Source organism: Anolis carolinensis, chromosome 2 (assembly GCF_035594765.1).
Source record: "Anolis carolinensis isolate JA03-04 chromosome 2, rAnoCar3.1.pri, whole genome shotgun sequence".
NCBI classification, from domain to species: Eukaryota; Metazoa; Chordata; class Lepidosauria; order Squamata; family Dactyloidae; genus Anolis; species Anolis carolinensis.
In genome coordinates, this window is record NC_085842.1 from 267,851,378 (window position 1) to 267,873,683 (window position 22,306).

Sequence of the window (22,306 nt, forward strand, 5' to 3'; positions counted from 1 at the left end):
CTCAAGGGAAGAGAAAGGAGTGTGATTTTGGGGTCATGATATGGTTGCAGGGTGTCCGTTCTGTAGGGAAAACACAGATCTGATCCTTGCCATTCTTTTTAGGGAAAGAGGATGCATTTTGGCGTTTTAGAATTTTTAGAAGTATTGAAAAAGTGGCAAATTTGCAAGGAAGCAATCTGACCTAAGAGGTGTGCTTCTCTAGGAGACAGTGGGAGAATGGTGATGTATGCATGAGGATTAATGAATATTTATATGTGGCAATGTGAATGCTGAGTAAAAATGTAATCCTCCTTTGTTTGTTTGTTAGCCAGTGTAACTCTAGGTTGTTTGTGGATTCAGTGTAGTCACATAGAATCTATACGTCTGTATGTCCAATGTTGTTCTTTATATAAAAGTTCTAATATACCCTCTCACACTGAAATTGCAATAAAAAGAACCTTTGTTTAAAAAGTATTCATGACAGATAGGAGGAATTGGTCGCTTGAATAAAAGTATTGGGTGCTTTCGAGGGAAGTAATTGTGTAATGCTAGAATTCACAATTGTAGAGTAGGGCAAAAAGTATAGTCAAATACAGACCTCAGATATTGGGAAAGCTTGTTTTAGTATTGTTCAGGGAATTATGGCGTGGAATGCCATGGCTAGATATGCTAAAGAAAAAAGACTCCTAACAAGGGTGGAGGAGTTGCAAAAAGCACAATCATAAACAATACCATGAAACAAGAAAAATGGAAACATCTGACAAAGCCAGTGTGACTGCAAAGCAAACTTATGGAAGAAGTGAGAAGAAAAAAGGAGTATGTATAGCATTGAAGGAAGGTTAAATTACCAAGGAAGAGTACAGATGTATATCCCAGGTTACATAAATAGTTATAAGGAAAGCTAAATCTTAGAATGAACAGAGATTTGCTAGGCTAGCAAAAAGCAACAAAACATTTTTTCCAGATTCATGTCCAGATTCATGTGAAGAAAAAAAAACCAAAAGGATAGTGAGGCTGCTGATCTATAGGGATGCCAAATGCTAACAGATCGCAATAAAATGCTATTTTGCTCCAGTTTTCTGTGGAATGCCATGGCTAGATATGCTAAAGAAAATGATGTGCTTCCTGGACAAATGATATGGATTTCAAATCAAGTTGGATAGGGATTTAGGAATCACCTAGCTAATCTAAATTCAAATCTGTAGTGCTAGATGAATTGCATCCCAAAGTACGGAAATAACTTTCTGATGTATGCTTTGAATCCCTTGCCATCATTTTTGAGAAATTCTACAGAGCACATGAAGTGTCAGAGGACTGGAGAAGGGTAAACATTGTTCCTCTCCACAAAAAGGGCAGAATGAAAGAAAGAATAAATCCAGGAAATGATAAACTAGTCAGCCTGACCTCAATACCCGGAAAAATATATTATTAGAACAGTTTATACAAGAGCCCGTCTTCAATCTTCTTGATGACAATACAGTGATCTGCAGGAACCAATATTGATCTGTCAAGAACAAATTATACCAAACTAATTTTACATCTTTTTAAATCAGGTTATCTGATGGCAGATGATGGGAACGTTGTGGATGTCATTTCCATGGATTTCAGCAAAGCATTTGATAAAGCCCTCCATAATATCTTCATTGGCAAACTGGTTAAAAATGGAATAGATAGGGACACTGTTAGGTAGATCCAAAATTGGTTGGAAAACCATGCCCAAAGAGTCAACATTAATGAATATGCTTCAAATCGGAAGGAGGTTTTGAATGGAGTGCCTGGGGTTCTATCCTAGGTCATTAAGTAAAGGTAAAGGGTCATTACTCAACATTTCTTTTCAGTGATTTCAGCATTGGGTGAATTCTTATCAAATTTGCAGATCCAAACTGGAAGGGATGACATTAGAATAGGAACAGCTTTGGACAAACATCATATGAAACCCTTGTATAGGATGAGAATCTAGACACCTGCGGTATCTTCAAGCTTAAAAAGGCTTTGCTGATCTTCCAATTTTGCTCATTTTTTAGCATAAGCAGAGTAGTCTCACTTCCATATCCATCCTTTATCTGTTAATATTTTACCTTCAGATTCTTCCTAGATTTGGTAGATTACAATATATATAAAGAACTCAAATCATCTCCCACCTAAGTTTTCTTGGCACAGAAAATGTGCTCTTCCCTTCTGCAGTCCTCTATAGCAAATACAAATTTGTGTAAAACACTGCAGCCAGACTTGTGCTTTGCTTTCCTCCTCCTCTTTTCTCCCTGAAGACTTTTTATACCAGCTCCTCCTTTGCAGTAGCATTATTTATTTATATGTGCCAGGCTCTCTTGGTGTCCTCCTTTAACCTACACAGTTCCTCCTCTGTACTAATTGAAAGTATAATGCCACTTTGTTTCACAGAACTTTTGTTTGCCAACTTCAGAGTTCTGAGCAAATGAAATTATTATATAGTTAATGCAAGAGCCTGGTGAATAAGTCTGTTTTCTCAAGGGGTGCATCTACACTATTGAATGAATGCAGTTTGACACCACTTTACTGGCCAGGGCTTAATGTTAGGAATCGTAGGAATTAAAGCTTTACAAGGTTTTTAGCCTTATCTGTCAAAGAATGTTAGTGCCTCACCAAACTACAACTCCCATAATTTGATAACATTGAATCATAGCAGTTAAAGTGGTGTCAGGCTACATTAATTTTATAGTGTAGATGCACCCAAGGTGAGGAGAGGAGCCAAACTGTATTTTTTTCCTGCTATCCAAACACATTTCTTTCCATACCATCCATTACACTATATAACAAAATTTGAAAAAGAAAATCTGTTTCTGGTTTGAAAGTGTTATTTCCTGTTTAATTGTGCAGTGCATACTTTGAAAGTAGTTGTTATACTCCAGAATCTTTGTTTTTGTGGCTGCCACAAACTATGTTGAGTTGGTTGAGACTGTATGAGATTGGAAAACTATAGCAAAAAGTGCTACAGGATGTCCCACAAAAACAGTTTAATAAACTTTTAAAATATTTTTATGATAGAACCAATTAGGAAATGACATTTATAACCCAGGAACAAAAATCATGTTACATAGTGTTATCAATGTATTTTCTCTATATTTGTATTGTATTGTTGAAGGCTTTCATAGCCTCACTGAGTTTTTGTGAGTTTATTGGGCTGTATGGCCATGTTCCAGCAGCATTCTCTCTTAACGTTTCACCTGCATCTGTGACTGGCATCTTCAGAGGTTCTATTGGAAGTGAAGCAAGTGGAGTGTGTATATATCTCTGTTTTGCACCTGGAATAAACCAAACTATCATAGTTTAATTATTTCCTCATTTTCCGATTGTAAAACTTTTCTGAAGAAAGTCACTCTCTCTTAAATGTGGTTTGAATATTACTCATTTTTCTTTCCATTATACTTTGTGGTGTATTGTGGTTAGCAATCACTGTTTGATAAGTTGTTAGTGGCTTTACTCTCAGTACTGGAATTCAACAAGCATTTATGGCTAAAAGACTATCCAGATGTTCGTTATTATCTGTAGTGTAAGTATGAAGGAAGATCAACGTTTTAATAAAACATTTGATAATATGTGTTAAAGTTTACACAGACTTTCCCTTTAATTCCATTTTAATAATGCTTAACTTAGTGGTTGAGTGTGAGCTTCATATGCAAAAGGTCCTAGGTGCCAGACATGGCATCTGCAAATAGAGAAAAGACTGGAAAGTAACTGCAAATAGATCAGGCGTTGGAATATTATTATTCTTTCCAACGTTCTTCATTGGTTACATTGACTGGGCCAAATAGAAATCGCAGTCCAGCAAGATTTGGAGAGCTGCATAAAGATTTCCACCTGTGTTATCAGTCAGCTTCCCATCTTTTAAATTGTAACCACTTTTGACCATCAAATTTGATGTTTCTATATGAGTATTACTCATCAAATGTAAGATTGGATGGGGATTGTTGGAGAACTTGCAAGGCTTTCCAGTCTTTGGTTTAAACTACTCCAGTGTTCTGTTAGCTACATGTTTCAGTTTCTTGTTCTCGGAAAGGTAAACCTGCACTCATTCTTGGCTCCCTGAAATACATAAACAAGCTTTATTCTGGAATTGCTGTGGATTTGGCTCTTGCCATCTTCTCCCTAATCCTGGTTCAGTTCCAGAATTCCCATCAAAAAAGGACATTTCCCAACATGATGCTTCCACTCTCATGCTTCAAGGTATTGAGCACTGTTACTTTTGTGCCACACATAGACCATGATTCTGCACTGGACATGTAATTTTGTTGTTGTAGCTACCATCTACCTCCTGATCGATCCTTGGAAACCAGTCTTATAAGCTAGGGAGCTGTGCCAAATCAAGATGTTCTGTGGCATTGGCAGGCTGACATTGAATACATCCAGCTCCCTTCTCCCAGCAAGCTACATTACGATAAGCAGAAATAGGCATGTGTCACAACTTATTGTACTGCTGTTTACTGGGAAAAGGTGGCTGGGCATATCCATCTTTCAATACCCCAATAGTCAGAGCTCCATATCTCCTTCACTTGATAACAACTGCCTGGATTTTAAGGTCAGTCTAAGGGGCATTTGCAATCATAGCAGTGGTTCCATGATCATAAATGTGAACATGAAACAGATATAAGATCATATGTTGAACTTACAACATTGTAACTGCCTAATTGGATTTTTATATTAGTTTGTTTCAGCGTTGGCTCTTTTCTTACCATTCGTCCATAAAGCCCAACTTTAGCATGTGCATGATAGTTGACCCTTTGACAGTTCTTTCCATCTAGGCTGCAGATCTCTCTAGCTTTTCAGAGTTAGTATTGGCTTTTTGTTTTCTTCCCTGACTAATGCCTTCCTTACCTTGTCACTGAAATCTGGTGGATGGTCCTTTCTAGGCAGAATTGTAGCTGAATGGGGATAAGAATGCTTTAAGGCAGTGGTTGCCAATCTTTGTTCTTCCATAAGTTTTGGACTTCAGCCCCCAGAATTCCTGACTGTCAAGTCAAGCTGGCTGGAACTTCTTGAAGGCGCATCCAAACACCTGAAAGAAGAAAAGCTGGGAATCACTGCTCTAGGGCATGTTCCTAGTTTATGCCACACCACTTCTATTGCAATGTTTTAGCAATTATATCAGTTTTAGAACATGGTTCAGAATGTTTTAGATATGCAAGCAGTCCCCAAGTTATGAACAAGATTCTGTAGGTTTGTTCTTACCTAAGTTGAATTTATCTGTAAGTGGAAACATGTACATTTTTAAGGGGAACTCCAGCCAAATATTTATGTCTTTTAACTTTGGATCGTATAGGGAAGGGTTAACACCCCTGTGGGCTTTATTTTGCTGTCTGTGCTCCTGTTCAGAAGATTTCACATCACTTTCTATCTCTATGATAACCGGATTGTAAAAAATTTGGGTTGTACTGGAAACGAGAATTGGGTTTACTGGAAAACCACATGTAAGAAACTGATTGGCTGAACCTGCAGAGAGCTAGGAATTTGATTGGATACTTTTTCTGTCATGCTGCTGAAGAACCGGTCTGAGCAGGTTTACCACAGAGTGTGTGCAAGCTGACTGTAAACAGCCAGGAGAGAAGATGGCTGCCAGCTCTCAGAGGCCCTGTTATTTCTAAGACTCTGAGGCAATTTTATGGACTTTAAAAGAACTATTTATTCCTACTGTTCTATGTAAGCAATCAGAGATACTATTGTAAATATTATTGCTCTGTTTGATCATTTTGAAATCAGTAAAGTTCCTGCTAATTGTTCTACAAAGCTGGGTGGCACATCATTACCCTGCAGGGTGACTTTGGTTCACAAGTGGACGTAAGAATTTCTATTTAATATCATCTACAATCCCTTCCGACGGGTAGATTTTTCTCATTTCCTATTGTCTAACTCCCATTCTTAACTATGAGTAATTTGTAAGTCGGATGTTTATAACTCTGGTAGTTACATCATTTCAAAACATTTCTTGTGTCTAAGCAAACTGTTTTCATCAACATAACTCTACCCCATCATTGCCTTGTGGTCACTTTCTAACTTTATATTCCAGCTCTGATAGATAATTATGACTTATATTCCTTTTCTGCACTATTTCCCCTTTCATGATAAGAGGCCTAAGTGATTACTTTATCTATCTGTCTTTCTATATGGCCAGGGCTAAACAAGTCAAGACGGGTTTCGGGTGACTTGGAGAGAGATTTTGGATGACCTTCTCAGAGTTAATTAACTGCCACTGTATATATATGGCTCTCTCATTTATTCTTACGTTTTTATGTGCTTGAGGGATTTAATTCAGTGCACATCTCTATTCTATCTGCCTCTATAATTGCTAAGGTATTTGTTCTTCAGTAACCAATCTGACAGCAAGAGAAATTCCCCTTCCAAATCAACACTCATTTCTCCTTTTGGTTTTATGATAGTTATATAGTAAAGAAATAAGGTTCCTATAACTCTAGCTGCTTTGCAGAATAAAAACAACTAGCTGTATTTTGTTGTTTGAATTATTTTTCTGAGACAAGCCATATAATCTTATATCAAAAATGCTATTTTCCTTTTGCAAGCTTCCTCTTCCCAGCTCCTTCTATAGATTTGAAGTCTGCTTCATTTTTTATAATTACCTTCTTTGTTTAAAATTGTGTTCTTTTACTGCATATAATAAGAAAAATGCATATGTTGAAAAATGAATTAGGATACTGAATTCTTCAGCTGATTCAACTCGGAGGGGGGCTCCTATTTCTTAGATTATCTTTGCATTTTTATTATTTATTCACACTGTAGTATTCTATTTTGTGTGTACCTTCAAGTATTCATGTTTCAATCTTTACTAAGTAATCATCATTATTATTATGATTATGAAAATGATTGCATGGTTTTTGTGTGTTTGTTTTATCTGAATTATTTGTCTTCAAGGTGTATTGTATGGCTTTAAATGCACATGTATTTTAGATTTCCCACATTTGTTATGATATCATCTCATTTAACATCTCATTATCATCTCATTTAACAAATCAGAATGATAAGAATTCATTATGAGAAAACACCCTGACCTCAAGCCAGCTTTCAGGTGAATTTTAGTGCTTGTGTAGAAGGGCCTTACTTGTTACTCTCTAGAGTGACATCTCCCTTCAGTAGTAGTAAGACTTTTGCTGGCACAAATTGAACAAGCACAAACTTGTTTAAATTAGAATGATGTAAACTAAACTATTTTGCAGAAAGGAAAATGAATTCCAAACTAAAACTTTTGTGAAAACTTTGTTAGTTACATAACTGTTGTCACTATGAGGCTAACAACACAGTCTTTGCTTGAACTTAGCATGTTGTAAGCATTCTTTTTGGTTACTTAAATTGATTTGATAAATTAATTTCCAGAGACTCTGGACACATTTCTGGAACATAACTAATATCCAAGTTATGCTAATTAAAATGATTATTTTACTAGTTTGAGGAGGCTACAATTCTCAAATCCTCAATAATTATCCTTTCCCTTTCTCTGCTACATCTTTTTCCCAAGTTAATTCCCAACAACAGCTCAGCTCCATGCCAATGAGAACTATCCAAGAAAGAAATGAATCTATTATTTATTTCTGCCAGTTTTCAGTTTTTTGTATATTCTCTCTCAAGTGTCCAACTAATTCGGCCTAAATGTATATTATTCTCATGGTCAAGTGTTCACTTCAGGAAAGATCATGTTCACATCAAGTGAAATTAAGTAATATAAGGAGTTGCTTTGTATCAAGTTACAGTCAGCCCTATGCATTTGCTAGGATTAGGGGTGTAGGGCCCCCGTGAAATGAGGAAAACTGTGAATTAAAAGCACTCTTTTACCTGAAATACCTCTCTAGGTCCTCCAGCACAGCTCTGTGGCCACATCTGGTGGAAATCTACACTGGAGAATCTAGAGAGAACATTTTAATCAACTTCATGAATAATCAAACCCACAACAGTCAAATCCGCAAATGTGGAGGGCCAGTTATAGATATTAGTGGAAAGCTTTTTAACCTACCATAAGGTAGATCAGACATAGTACAAGGAAAAGCAAATCATTTTGACTTAAATGAATTATTATTGTGTGTTCTTGCAGGTCCGAGAACTGCAGACGCGCTTGCAAAGTGTCCAGGCAACTGGCCCATCAAGTCCAGGTCGTCTCACTCCCGCAAACCGTCCTATTAATCCAAGCACTGGAGAGCTCAGCACAAGCAGCAGCAGTAATGACATTCCGATTGCAAAGGCGAGTCCTTGTATATTGCTATGGTACCTCCTGTTGTCTGGAAGAAGCAAGCAGCTTTTGTTGAGCAGAGCCGCTGAACAGATTTGAAATTAGCCGGGAAGTCTTAGCTGGAGTGCCAGGGGATTTTTGAAGGATCCTGAGTGAGTCCGCAGACTTGAGCTGCAAGGAGAGATAAAGTGCTAAGGACTTCAAGCCTCTCTTAATAAGAGCACACACATGCCAGTTTGTAGTAATCAATTTAACATAGGATTTCCTAACACCGTGAATATGCGAGAAGGGGGAGTATTTTGCATAGGTGTGTGGAAGCTCTGCACAATACTTAAATCACTTATGTTCACAGCAGGCTTTCCTCTTTTCCAGATCGCTGAGCGAGTAAAGCTCTCAAAGACAAGGTCAGAATCATCAACATCTGACCGCCCGGTCCTGGGATCAGAAATCAGCAGCATAGGGGTGAGTTTGTATAGTGTGCTTAGCAATATGCTGCTAATTGATAGTCATGATCAAGGTTGTCACAACAAGTAATATGAAGTACCGTAAATGCACAATCAACTCAGCCCTTGATTTTGAATTAGGCAGATTCATAAAATGTGAATGTATTCCATTCATATGCTGTATTATTTTATCTTCTACGTTGCCATTGAAGATTATAATTTCATTATCACCAACAGAAAAAGCTCTATTTATACATAAAAAGCAACCACAATTCTAAGATGCATCCCATTTATTGAGCAGCCATGTGCAAAACTGAACATTTATTGTTGTGTTTCAGTTATGTTTACTAGTATCTTTCTGTTAACATTACATAAAAGTTATTCCATTGAATTATAAGCACCAAAATCCTCTTAAGATATTTTGGGAGTTTGATCCAATAAAGTAACTTTTCCAAGCCTTGTATTACAGCACGCATCCTTTCCAAAGGGACACTCATTTGTGACCACCCATTCACACAGTACAGTAAACATCTAACCTTGTTACAGGTATCCAGCAGTGTGGCAGAACACCTTGCACACTCTCTTCAAGATTGTTCCAACATCCAAGAAATTTTCCAGACACTTTATTCACATGGTTCTGCTATCTCTGAAAGCAAAATCCGAGAATTCGAAGTAGAAACTGAACGATTAAACAGGTACATTAAAATGTGTGTATGCACAGTTCTCTTTTGTTTCAAATTGATTACTTTTTCTTGTTTCCCAATTAGGAAAGGCATATTGGAACCTCTGTGACTAATCATAATTTCACAGATGTGTATTTCTGAATTTTAACTACACAATTTCAATTTGTTGTAGAAAAATTGTATAAGATGGTTTGAGGGGCTCACTCTGTTTGGGAATGCTCTCTCTCATGAAGCTTATCTGCTGCCAACATTGACACATTTCTGTTATCAAAGGCATTTTTTCTTCTCCCAGAACTTTAAAGAGCTTATTCTTTTTATGTTTATAGGACTGAATTTCACTAGCACTGTGCATTTTTCATAACATTACCTAAACTTAGAGAAGTAGCAGAAGTGCTAAGAAACTAGTAAATTGCTATGATAAGTAACAGGACACCAAGAAGACTGTCCCAATCCACATTGGGACTCAATATTCCAGTGTCCTGACTCCCATTGTACTTCAGTCCCTCCCTTTTGTACTCCTTTTAGTAATAACATAACAGCGGCCTTTTATTGGATACTAGCTGTGCCTGGCCACGCGTTGCTGTGGCGTTGTCTGGTGGTGCTGGTGAGAAATTGTTGAGGTAGTGGTGGTACTGAATGTCTGTTGTATGGTTGTCTGTATGTTTAGTATGCATTTGGTTGTTTGTATACTGTGAAAGTGGTGAGGATCCTGTGTAGTATTGTATAGTATTTATACGTTGTCCATGTGTTGTGAATGCTTGGATTGTGTCCTGCTGCATAGTAGAAAGGGTTGGGCTGGATGGCCCTTAGGGGTCTCTCCAAACTCTTGGATTCTATGCTTCTATTATCATCATCATCATCATCATCATCATCATTATGTAGAGGCTGGATGGCCATCTGTCAGGAGTGATTGGATTGTGTCCTCCTGCATGGTAGAAGGAAGTTGATATGGATGATCCTTAGAGGTCACTCCAAATCTTAGGATTGTATGATGTTGTTGTTGTTATTATTAGTAGTAGTAGTAGTATTAGTATTGAGAGGCTGGGTGGCCATCTGTTGGGAGTGCTTGGATTGTGTCCTGCATGGCAGAATTGGGTTGGACTGGATAGCCTTTAGGGGTGTCTCCTAACTGTCTGATGGTATGATTCGATGTGTATTATTATTGTGCAGATATTGGATGGCCATCTGTCAGGAGTGGTTGGATTGTGTCCTTCTGCATGATATAAGGAAATAGAACTGGATGATCCTTAGTGGTATGTGCTAACCTTAGGATTGTATGATGTTCTTCTTCTTCTTCTTCTTCTTCTTCTTCTTATTATTATTATTATTATTATTATTGTTATTGAGAGGCTGGCAGGCCATGTGAAAGGAGGTGGAAAGAGGAGTTTTTGGAGGAGCCTTTTTTTCCCTTTAAGGCTTGAGTTGGCTGTTTGCTGGGTTTCCTCCGTGAGGAAATGTGCCTGGGGGAAGAGGGCAGCGGTGGCAGAGAAGGGCGATCTGGCTGGCTGAGCCCTTCCCTCCTTTCCCTCCCAGATCGTCTTTCCCTGGGTCCCCCATACCTTGTTGTGTTCTGAAGAGATTTTATTTTCCTTTGAGGTTTTGGGGGGGGGGTGGAAAGAGGAGTTTCTGGAGGAGCCTTTTTTTTTCTTTGAGGCTTGAGTTGGCTGGGTTTCCTCCATGAGGAAATGTGCCTGGGGGGAGAGGGCAGCGGTGGTCAGAGAAGGGCGATCTGGCTGGCTGAGCCCTTCCCTCCCTGATCCTCTTTCCCTGGGAGTCCATACCTGTTCTGAAGAGATTTTTTTTTTCCTTTGAGGTTTGGGGGGGGGAGGTGGAAAGAGGAGTTTCTGGAGGAGCCTTTTTTTTTCTTTGAGGCTTGAGTCGGCTGGCTTTCCTCCGTGAGGAAATGTGCCTGTGGGGAGAGGGCAGCGGTGGTCAGAGATGTCAGTGTTCGTAGTCAAAGGGGTTTGGGTGAGTGAATTGGGCGGACTGGCGGGAAGCAGGAATTGGCCGTTTTTGCACATGCGCAGATGGCGCAGCGTCCGTAGTCAAAGGGAAGCGCGAGGAGGGCTTCTTTGAGCAAGCGGAGATGGTGGGTTGTGGGTTGTGTGATTTTCTGTCCCTGTGAAGGTGCATGATGTGATTTGTCATTGTTTCAACCTTAAGGCGTGGATGTTTCATTGTGTGGTTAAATTTCTATGTTGGGGGGTGTTTAATTTTGTTGTTTTGCTCGGCGCTCGAATTCCATTACTCTTTTATATATATAGATGGACATTGCAGAACTTCAAAGTTCAAACACTTACAGATATAAGTCCACTTATAGAGATGCATGTTCTCAACAAGATTTCTGTCTTCCGTTTTAATTCAGTCCATCTATTGATATATGCCATCTTTCCCCTAAAATGGGACACAAAGCACCTTTATTATCAATCAAAACAGTGTCACCTTAAAAGTTTAAAAACAGTAAAAAAATTGGCCCAAAACCTAGGTCAACTTTTCTATGGGTCAGTGTAAGTACTGCACCTCAACTCTTATCAAAACAGGAACTGTCCCTTTCTCTGAGGATAGTGGCAAAAGGTGAGAATTTTGGCCATCTTGAGAGAACTTTAAAAAAAGTACCAACCACCTCAGCTCTCTCAGCTCTTTTGGTTTTTTAAAATGTGTGGGCAGAAAAATGGCAGTGGCTGGCCCTGTGAGGCACCACTAGTGCCTTTCCTTCTCTGTAGAATGACCCACAGGTCATATAAAAATATATTACTTTGGCCCTAAAACCTGCCCTCGCCTTATGCGTGAGGTAAACGGATGCATAAGTATCTATGGTAATTGGTGTAATTCTAGACATTTCACCTGCATTTTGTTTATGTAAAACATAAAATAAGAGTATGCCTGTGTGTAAATGTCTTCATTGTTTTGATAAGTATATACCATTCTTCACAAAGCTGTATGTTGATCGTCATGAATATAGGTAAATATTTTTTATATTTAACATAAAATAATATTTGTATACCACTCTTTGTTACCTAAATACAGGGCAATGTACAACATTCATTAAGCAAATTTAAATGTTGATACAAACATTCCCAATAAAAGTCAAGGTGCACGGCAATTCTTTTAAGAACATCTTCCCAATATTTGGTTGCCAGGACATTCGAGAACATGGTATTAGTGCATAAATCTTTTGAGAATCTGTTGCATGTATACATTATTCATAGAAATAATTTTGCATATGTATATAGGCACAACAGTGATTCTGTATCTGAAATACATTTGAGACCCAGCTTTTACTTTCAGTTGATTAACTTGTTATCCCTGTTGTTTTGATTGGGGTGAATTATGCTGATGCCAGCTGCATATAAATGTGGAGAAATATGGTGATGAAAAAGAGGACTTAATCTAAATTAATAGCTTTCTTTCAACAAGATAATTTAGTCATCAGCATTAGGCCATAAAGTGATTTGTTAGGATTTGCATGTTATTCTGGGAATCCTAGCAACAGCTGGTGTTGTTTCTCGAGAAACCTGAAATGCAGCTTTTGACACTGGTTTGTATAGCAATACCTTTGGTGGAGATAAGTGGATGCTGCCAATGGCCATGTTAACACAGGACCACCTGGTAGAAACCTGAGACTCCACAATGCTGTGTAATCCAGGAAGCACAAAAGTAACACAAGAAATAGCGGTGCTGTTGGAAAGACACACTGCTCTATGAAGCACAGCTCTGCACCATTAGCCATGGCTGCAGCGGAGTGTCTTTTTAATTGAAACAATTTCCTGTCGTTTTTCAAGCGTGGCAAATACCATATAGGATCTAACTTCACTTTGTAGGGGGAAAGACTGACTCCTTGCCCCCTTGTTATTCCTACATCTTGTTGGCCCTATGTCCCCAAAGTTAGTAGGTTTTTTCACCTCATATTACTTTTTACTTCTACTAGATTAAGGGAAATTATTTCAATTCAAAAAATGTTTCGTTGGCCAAGAAAACAATTTATTTCTCAGCACCTGCCAATAGGCCACTGCTTAACCCCACCAGTAGAAAAGAAGACTGCTCCCACCTCTGTCCTATAATTTAAAAGAAAAGGTGAGATAGTAGTGGAAAGCCCAGTGAGCAGAGACTAGGAAATTAAAGGAGGAGACAGCTGAGGAGGCAGCTAGTATTGGGAGATACCTCCTCAAATATATCAAAATACCTCTTTATCCTAGTTTATTTTATCAGACTTTGGTTAAGAGAAGCTAAAACATTCCCTGTTACTTCATAGCTTGTTCCTAGTGGTCAAACCAGTGTGGTATAGTGCATATTCTTGAGTCAATCCCTCTCTCTCAACCCAACTGAGGGTTCTCAAGAGTGTTGCGAACTCTGGGCTTTTGTGTGTGTGTGTGTGTCAGGAGCAACTTGAGTCGCTTCTGGAGTGAGAGAATTGGCCATCTGCAAGGACGTTGCCCAGGGGACGCCCGGATGTTTTTGATGTTTTTACCATCCTTGTGGGAGGCTTCTCTCGTGTCCCCGCATGGAGCTGGAGCTGATAGAGGGAGCTCAACCGCACTCTCCCCAGGTGGGATTCGAACCTGGCAGCTTTCAGGTCAGCAATCCAACCTTCAAGTCACTTAGTCCACTACGCCATCTGGGGGCTCCACTCTGGGGGTAATGAAGCTATCTATATCACCTTTTGTGTTGTGAAGGGAAAGCAAGATGTAAACAAACAAAATAGATTTTAAAAAAAACATGGTTTTGATTATCATGTGAATTTGGTTGTGCTCCTGAAATGTTTACCAACTTCTGTCACAAATATATAAGTGGTTTCTCTTTTAACATAACACTGTGCTAATGACCTAGGGAGCTCCATTGGGTACCACAATCCTCACACTCAATTATTACTCTGTTTTACTTCTCTAAAGGCTGCTTTTGCAAATGCTCCAGTTTTGAAACTCAGAACACTTTCAAAAATAGTTCGCAATGCAACATAAGGAAAGGGTTTTTGGAAGGTGTGTGAACAAGCTGAACACTGCACTTGTGGGTTCACCCATTTGAAATTATTTTTGGGATTTTAGTCTCCATTCTGAATATCGTTACCCAAAAGTCTGGAAATAGTTCTCTGCTAAACAGTTATATAGCTTGATATCACTATAATTACAATGGCTTCATCCTGAGGAATTCTGGGTTTTGTAGTTTGCTGAGGTGCTTAGAATGATCTATTAGAGAATTCTAGTTTACTCTGTAGTAGTGTAGCAGAGGATTTTGATGAATTTGAAATTCTACATTTGTAAGATGGGACTATGGTAGTGGAAACACCATCAAGTTGCAGTTTGTGTTTTCACATGACTAATTTCTTGAGACTATTGAAAAGTTCAGTTAAATAGGAGAAACAGCCAGGAAAGAACAGAAGAATGAGGTAAATTATCATTGTTTTTTAAAAGCATACTTCCCACAAAAATAGCTTTAAAAGTACCAGAGTCTGTTGTAGATGAAACTGCAGCAAGCATTTTATGAAGTCTTTAATATGGCTTTCTTTTCTACAGCCGCATTGAGCACTTAAAATCTCAGAATGATTTGTTGACAATAACTCTGGAAGAGTGCAAGAGCAATGCTGAAAGGATGAGCATGTTGGTTGGAAAATATGAATCCAATGCCACAGCCCTCAGGCTTGCATTGCAATACAGGTATGTCAGTGGAGAATGCAAGATGCACAATAAACATAGTGTCAAATTTTCATGTATCGTTCATTCTTCTGTAAGAGAGGCCAGTTGTTAGAATTGCACAGATTGTCCTATTTCGTTGTTTGTATTTTACTTCTCTTGCTTTGTACCATTACTATTTAGTATTCTGTAACTCAGCCTGAAGGGACCAGATCCTATTAGAACTTGGAAACTAAGCAGAATAAGTTCTGGTTAGTATTTGGAGACCACCAGCAAATACTAAGCTATAATTCAGAGGGAGGAACTGGCAAAGCCACCTCTAAGTATTCCTTTCATAAGAAAAATCCTATGAAATTCATGGTGTTGCCATAAGTCGACAGTTTTCTTGAACACACATACACAAACAGCGAAGGAAAACAAGATTTCCATTTTATGCTAGTGTGCTGAAGACTATAAAGGCACATTAGAGGAAATGAAAAACACACACACTAGGTTGTATTGTTATGGTCAGTGCTAGAGTAGTTGAGATAAGCAGGTTTTCACTTGTCCTTCATTTAGCATCCTGAACTGCCATATTCTAGTTCTACAAATTTTTATAGAATTATAGGGCTCATATTTCTAAATATATACATTTACCTTTAGACGAGAGAAGCAATGGCTTTAAGTGTAGTTTAGAAAGAAAGACAATGTGAAATGCAGCAATAGATTTGCACACTATTTGTTCAAGTCATCCTTAATTAAATTTTATGTGATTTTTATAGTCATGCCATCCAGTCAGTTTGACACTAACATATCCTTTGAGGTTATGTTAATTCATGCTGTTAATTAAAGAAGTTCGGGGTTTACAAAGCATGGAAAAATACCCTTTTTGGATGACAGCTCCCAGAATCCCCCACTCAGCACGAGCAGGGGCTATGCTGGCTATATGATTCTGCAAACTGACATGCAAAAAACATAACTTTTCAAAATCCCAGGGCAGGATAGGGTTGTCATTTCTAGACTACAGGAAGATAACAGATTTCCAGTGTAACAAACTAGGTGGAAATGACATACATGACTTCTTTCTTGCCTTCTTTTTATTGATGTTGATTTTCCTCTCTGTCCTAAAACACATATGCTGACTGGATTTTTTTTCTCCCCCAGTGAACAGTGCATTGAAGCTTATGAGCTCCTGCTAGCATTGGCAGAAAGTGAACAGTCTCTCATTCTTGGACAATTCAGAGCTGCAGGTGTCGAGTCGGTTGGTAAGAAGTCAATGAGTCACTTTCTGTCTAAATCCATTCTGTACCTCATTTGTCATCCATCACCCTCAAAGCCTGTGTTGCAATCATGAATCATCTCATGATCACCTTCTACTTTGTCCACCAATCAAACATGGTTTCTTTCATCCTCAGCAGCCAAGTAAAACTCTGACAAATGGATTTTGAACTAGAATTTCTTTAAATATGAACAGTCTCAACGGTTATGGGTTACAGTCCAGGAAAGCTATTTGAGCAATAGCTATATTTTGAAGGTGGTGATGTGGTTGCTCTCTACAAACCGTCAAAAAGGCAATCTGAGTAAAGCAGGACACAGTACTTGAAGCAATAATTGCTGTTTAAGTTTATCTCCAAATATAAAGATGTATAATTTAAAAGTTACCTGCCTGCTTTTCAGTGGTGAAAAAAATAGTGTGACACTTGTCTACAAGATTGAAGAGGAAAAGTGGAGGGGAGGACAGTAGTGTTACCTTAATTATCCGCATTTTAAACTTGGATGCCTTATTGACATCAATAATCTTCTAGATCACTGTTTCACTTTTCTCCCTCAGCATACAGATGTTTTCCCAGAAATAGTAGAAGGAGGAGGAATGGACAGGAAGTGAACAGGATTAATGCAGAGATCTACAGGATTGACTAGCATCAGTGAGATTTACAAAATTGAAATGCTGACAGTCAAGCTAGCATCATACCTCCACCTTTTCCATACTAGTCCATCTATGTAGAAATATCCCAAATCAGTGTCCAAAAATTAACCCAATCTCTGTTAACTCCTGAATAGCCTTAATCCGTGTTTATCCCTCCTTCTCTTCACCAGTCAACACCATAGAGACTTGCCTTACCGGATTCTCGCCCTTTTTTCGTGTCTTGGCTCCCTGTTTTCCCCACCCTATAAGTGCTAAATAAAATTATTAGGTACAGTAGACTCTCACTCAACCAGAACTCAAGCAATCAGAACTCTCAAGCAACTAGCAAAAAATCAAAGAAATAATATTTTAAATAAAAATTAAAATAAAATCAGTTTTATAATATAGTAAAATCAGCTTTTATACTGCAGTATAATTGTTATATTAAATTTATATTTATTTGTCTTTGTTTTATTACACTATTTCAATATTAATACCAAGTCAATACAGAGTTTATGGTATGGTATAGTATGAGGTATAGTACCAGTTAGGCCTATTTTTAATAGTAACTCCCAGTCAACTAGAAACTACATTTATCTGGCATCTACCAATCTCCATGAATGCCAGTTAACTGAGAGTCTGCTGTATTTCTTTTGGTTAAGGGGAGACATGAAAAAATTATTGAAGCACTAAGGGAGTCATGAATTAAGAATATTTGAAAACCTCTGACCTAACCACAACATAGGAGTTATCCTTCTTATTCTGTGAACTCTTGTTTTTATCCTGTTTTAGTACTATGGCTGTTGTGGGGGACAGATTCCCAAATAGGAAGATGGGCCAGTTTCTGTACACATTCCTAAATAAATAACATGAAATTATACCAGAAAGATAACTTCTTGTTTGAAATTTGGTGATTCCACATGAAAGTACACCAGTCTATTTTATAGTGACCCTTTTAACTCATTCAGGTAACAATCTGGTGTTTATAATGTCACAGAAGGAATATGAAAACTCTCATTAACATGGCTTTTAGGCTTCGCCATGATACAAAAAGTACTTGTTTTAAAACTTAATTAACTACTAGTTTTGGTAGCACCCCAAAATATAATGTGAAAGTGTTAAAAGTTTAAATGACCTTTGTGCTCCAGTATTAAAACATGATTTTCAGACAAACTAGAATCAGTATCAATACTTTTTGTGGAGATCTATTTTTAATCTCTTGCAAATGGACCAAACTTTGCTTTAGAAGAAACCATAATTACTGGGTTGCTGTGAGTTTCCGGGCTGTGTGGCCATGTTCCAGAAGCATTCTCTCCTGATGTTTTACCCACATCTAAGGCAGGCAACCTCAGAGGTTGTGAGGTATGTTGGAAACCAGGCAAGTGGGGTTTATATATCTGTGGAATGTCTTTGAGACAAGTGTGAATGTTGCAATTGGCCACCTTGATTAGCATTGAATGGCCTTGTAGCTTTAAAGCCTGGCTGCTTCCTGTATTGGGAGGTGTTAGCTGGCCCTGATTTATTCATGTGTAGAATTCCTGTTTTCTGAGTGTTGTTCTTTATTTACTATCCTGATTTTAGAGGGGTTTTTTTTAATACTGGTAGCCAGATTTTGTTCATTTGCATGGTTTCCTCCTTTATTTTGAAATTGTCCTCATGTTTGTGGATTTGAATAGCTTCTCTGTGTAGTCTGACATGGTGGTAGTTAGAACGGTCCAGCATTTCTGTGAATGCTTCTGGAACAAAACCAAACAGCCCAGAAAACTCACAGCAACCCAATGATTTTGTCCATGAAAGCCTTCGACAACACATTAAAACATATGAAATTTTGAAAATGTGTTTCTTTTTTAAAAGAACAGCCAAAATTAGTTAAATAATTAGAGAAATTTAATTTAAAAGCATATACAGGGACAACTTAACAAAATAAATATGACAGGGTTGCCATCAGCCTAAAAATACCAGCAAGAGTTTTATCAGTGACATTATAGAAAGGCACGACTGAAGGAGGTTTTCCTAGATCTTTTAAAATTAAGAGATTTCATGGAGAAGATCCTAGCAAATACAGCTGGGTATCTGAATTTTGCTTTAAGCAGCCTGTACATATTTGTGGATTAAGATCCTTTTCCTTGTTCCTTTTATTTTAGTAGTATGCAAATATATGGCAGGTGTTCGTTTTCTTCCATTTCCAAGTTATACGAGAGAGGTGTAAATCACATATAATGTAGGTGATAAAATATAACAATGTTTCTCGCGTGCTGAAATAATGTTTCTACCAGAAAGTCTGCATCACAGGACGTTGCAGTAGCTGTAAAACATCACTTCAATGTGAAATTGATGTTTATTTTCATTTTAACATGTTCAGCACTAACTCCTCACAAGATGTTGAGCACTAACACCTCATCTGCTCACAAAATACAAGATGTAGTCAAACAAGATGAGAAACCATTTTCAATAGCAAAACATGAACATTATTTCAGCTACTGATATAATGTGTGTGGGAGCATTTAGGTTTTTATGTTTTCTTCCTCTGTTTAAAGCCATGTAGGAAGGGTCCACACCGGGAAATGTTACCTATTACGATCTGTAGGCATCCAAAAAGAATTTCATGGATGTGCTGTGGATCCCTATTTATTGCTTCAGATTTCCAATCACATTTCCCTGAGTTGTGAGACTGTTTGTGATACGTTGTGAAGGACAGTTTCCTTGAAGGGGAAAGGAAGGAAAGAAACATGGACTCTGGTTGGGGATTTCACCTTCAGATCACAACCTGTTTAGCCTTTTCATAATCCTAATGTATCTTAGCAGACTACTAAGTAGGTGCTAATGTCTTGATGGGAGCACAGATGTCAGCGTAAAAGCCCATCTCCTCATATTAATGCTTATTATCCTCTCCAGGACTATATAACTGTGATTGTTTACTTGTTAACCAAACAGGGGACCAGCCAGGTGATGAAAACATCACCCAGATGCTGAAGAGAGCCCATGACTGCAGGAAGACAGCTGAAAACGCAGCAAAAGCCCTGCTAATGAAATTGGATGGCAGCTGTGGAGGGGCCTTTGCCGTCACTGGCTGTAGCATTCAGCCCTGGGAGAGCCTGTCGTCCAACAGTCACACCAGGTAACTATGGCTCATTGAGTTTGTTAATCCACAGGCCTTTGGTGTCAGAGTGAAATAGATTGTGTTGTTTTCCATTTATTTATCTAGCTATCCATCCTCACATCAATCTACTGGGACATATTGGTGTTAGTTTTAAATGACTTCAGTGCCTTGGTGCCCGCATTCTGTTTAGATATTCAGCAAGCTCTCTACAAAGAATATTGTACACGTTTGCTATATTTGTTTGATTCTAATCTCTTTCATAAAGAGCAAACCAATATTGTTTGTTCTACTTCAACCATTTTTCTGCCTTCTCTTTGTTTCGCAGTTCCTTCTTCTTCCAAATTTAAAATATACACTATCTGTCCTATTATAGGAAGACAACAAAGGTTTCCAGTGGTTAGTAATTCTGGAGTTCTTCAGTTTGTGAATTACAGAAACATAATAGAAAGAAATATTTTCCCAACTCCTCTCTGTGATTTTTAATAGGAAAGGCACATCCATATCTATCTACAATAGGTCAGTAAAGGAGGATTTGTAGGAGACAGTAGAATTAGAAATTTCAGGTATTTTATTTACTCTTATTTCTGATTTATAGAAATGTGTGCATTTTTTTCCAAATGGATATTACCAGCATTGAATTTAGTGTCTTCATGTATGAGTAGTGAAATCATTATTTATCTTACTTGAAACTGGATTTATAAACATTGTATACTTGCTTAAACCTATGCATTAGGGAGATCGTATTTCACCAGGTTCAAGGCTCCATCAAATGTAAGGTGCACCCAGTTTTTGAAGTACCAGTTTTAGTAAACCATTGTCTTAATAATATTTATTAGAATTTCCCCTGCATGTACAATACCTTGTTTTTGTTTCAAACCAGCTTTGTAGTGCAAGCTTTCCTGTGGGGTGAAAAGGGAGTGTAAAGACACCACAATTAACCTTAACTCTGTGGGCCAATTGGGGAGGCAGGGGAGCAGGAAGCGGTGCTTAGCTCAGCCAGATGGTAAACAGCTCTCTGACTGAGGGCGAAATGGTGGCGGCTGGTAGAGCCGTTGAGGGCTGGGGCCCTTCCTTCTCCTCTCTTGGATGTAAGACAGTTAAAAAAAACAACAACAACAACCAGAACCGATGACTCTAAGCCACCACTGAATCTAAGACACACTCTATTTCTGAAAGCTTTTAAACAGGGGGAAATGCACCTTAGATTCGCTGAAATACTGTATATTTCTACTGTAGTTTGGTCAGTTTGCGTAAATAACAAAAAGTTAATAAATATTTTGATTATGTACCAGCCGCTAATTTGGTTAGATCTGGAAGCAGTGTCTGTAATTCCCAGACAGTCTCCTATCCAGATACTGATAAGTTCCAGTCTTGCTTGTCTTGAGCTAGTTGCTGTGTCTTGTGCTCTTGGAGCATGTATTAATGCAAAAGTAGGACTAGGTCATGGATCTGAATTAGAGAAGCACACCCATGACTGTTTAGTATTCCTGGACCTTTCAAAAACCCAAAACTGCCCTTTTTTGTGGGTGTGGGGGATGAATCTTCTAGGTGCATAGGTTCATCTTTTTCAATAGGTTGCAGTTCCCACCTTCAGTCCCTCCATGATTAAAAGTTCATCTATGATCCCCACCGTTTCCCAGGGTGGACAATTGACCCCAGAGTTGCCACAGTTGCCCACTCGGGCCTTAGGACATAAGAGTAAACATTCAATTCCTGAAGAGAACTAACTGCTAAAGAATATAGCTGTGTAAATCCCCTGAATTTGTCAGTCAAACAGTAGCCTCTGACAGTCATTCAAAATGGTAAGTCTTTTATAAACTTTGTGAAGGGAAAAGCAGTGGTATGGAAAGAGAGAGAGAGAAAACTGTTCTCCTTGGCAAAGACTTTTCATGTCAAAGTGAATAATTTCCTCTGCAGTTTGAAGTCCCTCAGAATGGGAATTTGTAATGGAAGTGTTGACACAGACTTAACTCCAGCATCAGGAATGAGTTGCTGAATGTCAAATTGCGGAACGCATTACTGGGAAAAAATGTACAGCCAGTCATTGGTGACAAGGGGGTTAAAGATAGTAAAAGGGAGCAACTGCAACGAAATGGGTGGTGAAGGCGGGGGGGGGGGGGGGGGAGAAGCAGTGCAGAAGCTGCCCGTTACAACTGAAGTGAATAAAAATAATAGCATTTCTGTTTGTTGTGCTGGCATCACTCCAGCTAGATTACCAATTCCTTTGTGAGAATAGAAATAGATTTGTGGTGTATTAAGAAATCGTAATTGTTTTAATGGAGAACGCCTAACCATGAATCATGCCCCTAGAAAGCACACAACTGACAGCATTTATAAGAAAGAGGTTGAGAGAGAGAATAAAGACAGGGTTGAGGGATTGCTG

At 38.4% G+C, this 22,306-nt stretch overlaps 1 protein-coding gene across 4 annotated transcripts in view; it reads left to right on the forward strand.

Moving 5' to 3' along the window:
- mcc (MCC regulator of WNT signaling pathway) overlaps positions 1–22,306 on the forward strand; it is a 252,256-nt gene that overhangs the window by 198,813 nt on the left and 31,137 nt on the right. For 3 of the 4 annotated variants that reach the window (XM_062972175.1, XM_062972176.1, XM_062972177.1), the window contains 6 exons: positions 8,051–8,197; positions 8,558–8,647; positions 9,175–9,335; positions 14,822–14,962; positions 16,082–16,182; positions 19,758–19,941. In XM_062972175.1, the coding sequence (XP_062828245.1) occupies positions 8,051–8,197; positions 8,558–8,647; positions 9,175–9,335; positions 14,822–14,962; positions 16,082–16,182; positions 19,758–19,941 (824 nt within the window). The remainder of the gene's footprint in view (positions 1–8,050; positions 8,198–8,557; positions 8,648–9,174; positions 9,336–14,821; positions 14,963–16,081; positions 16,183–19,757; positions 19,942–22,306) is intronic. The other variant, XM_062972174.1, reaches the window with a different exon arrangement.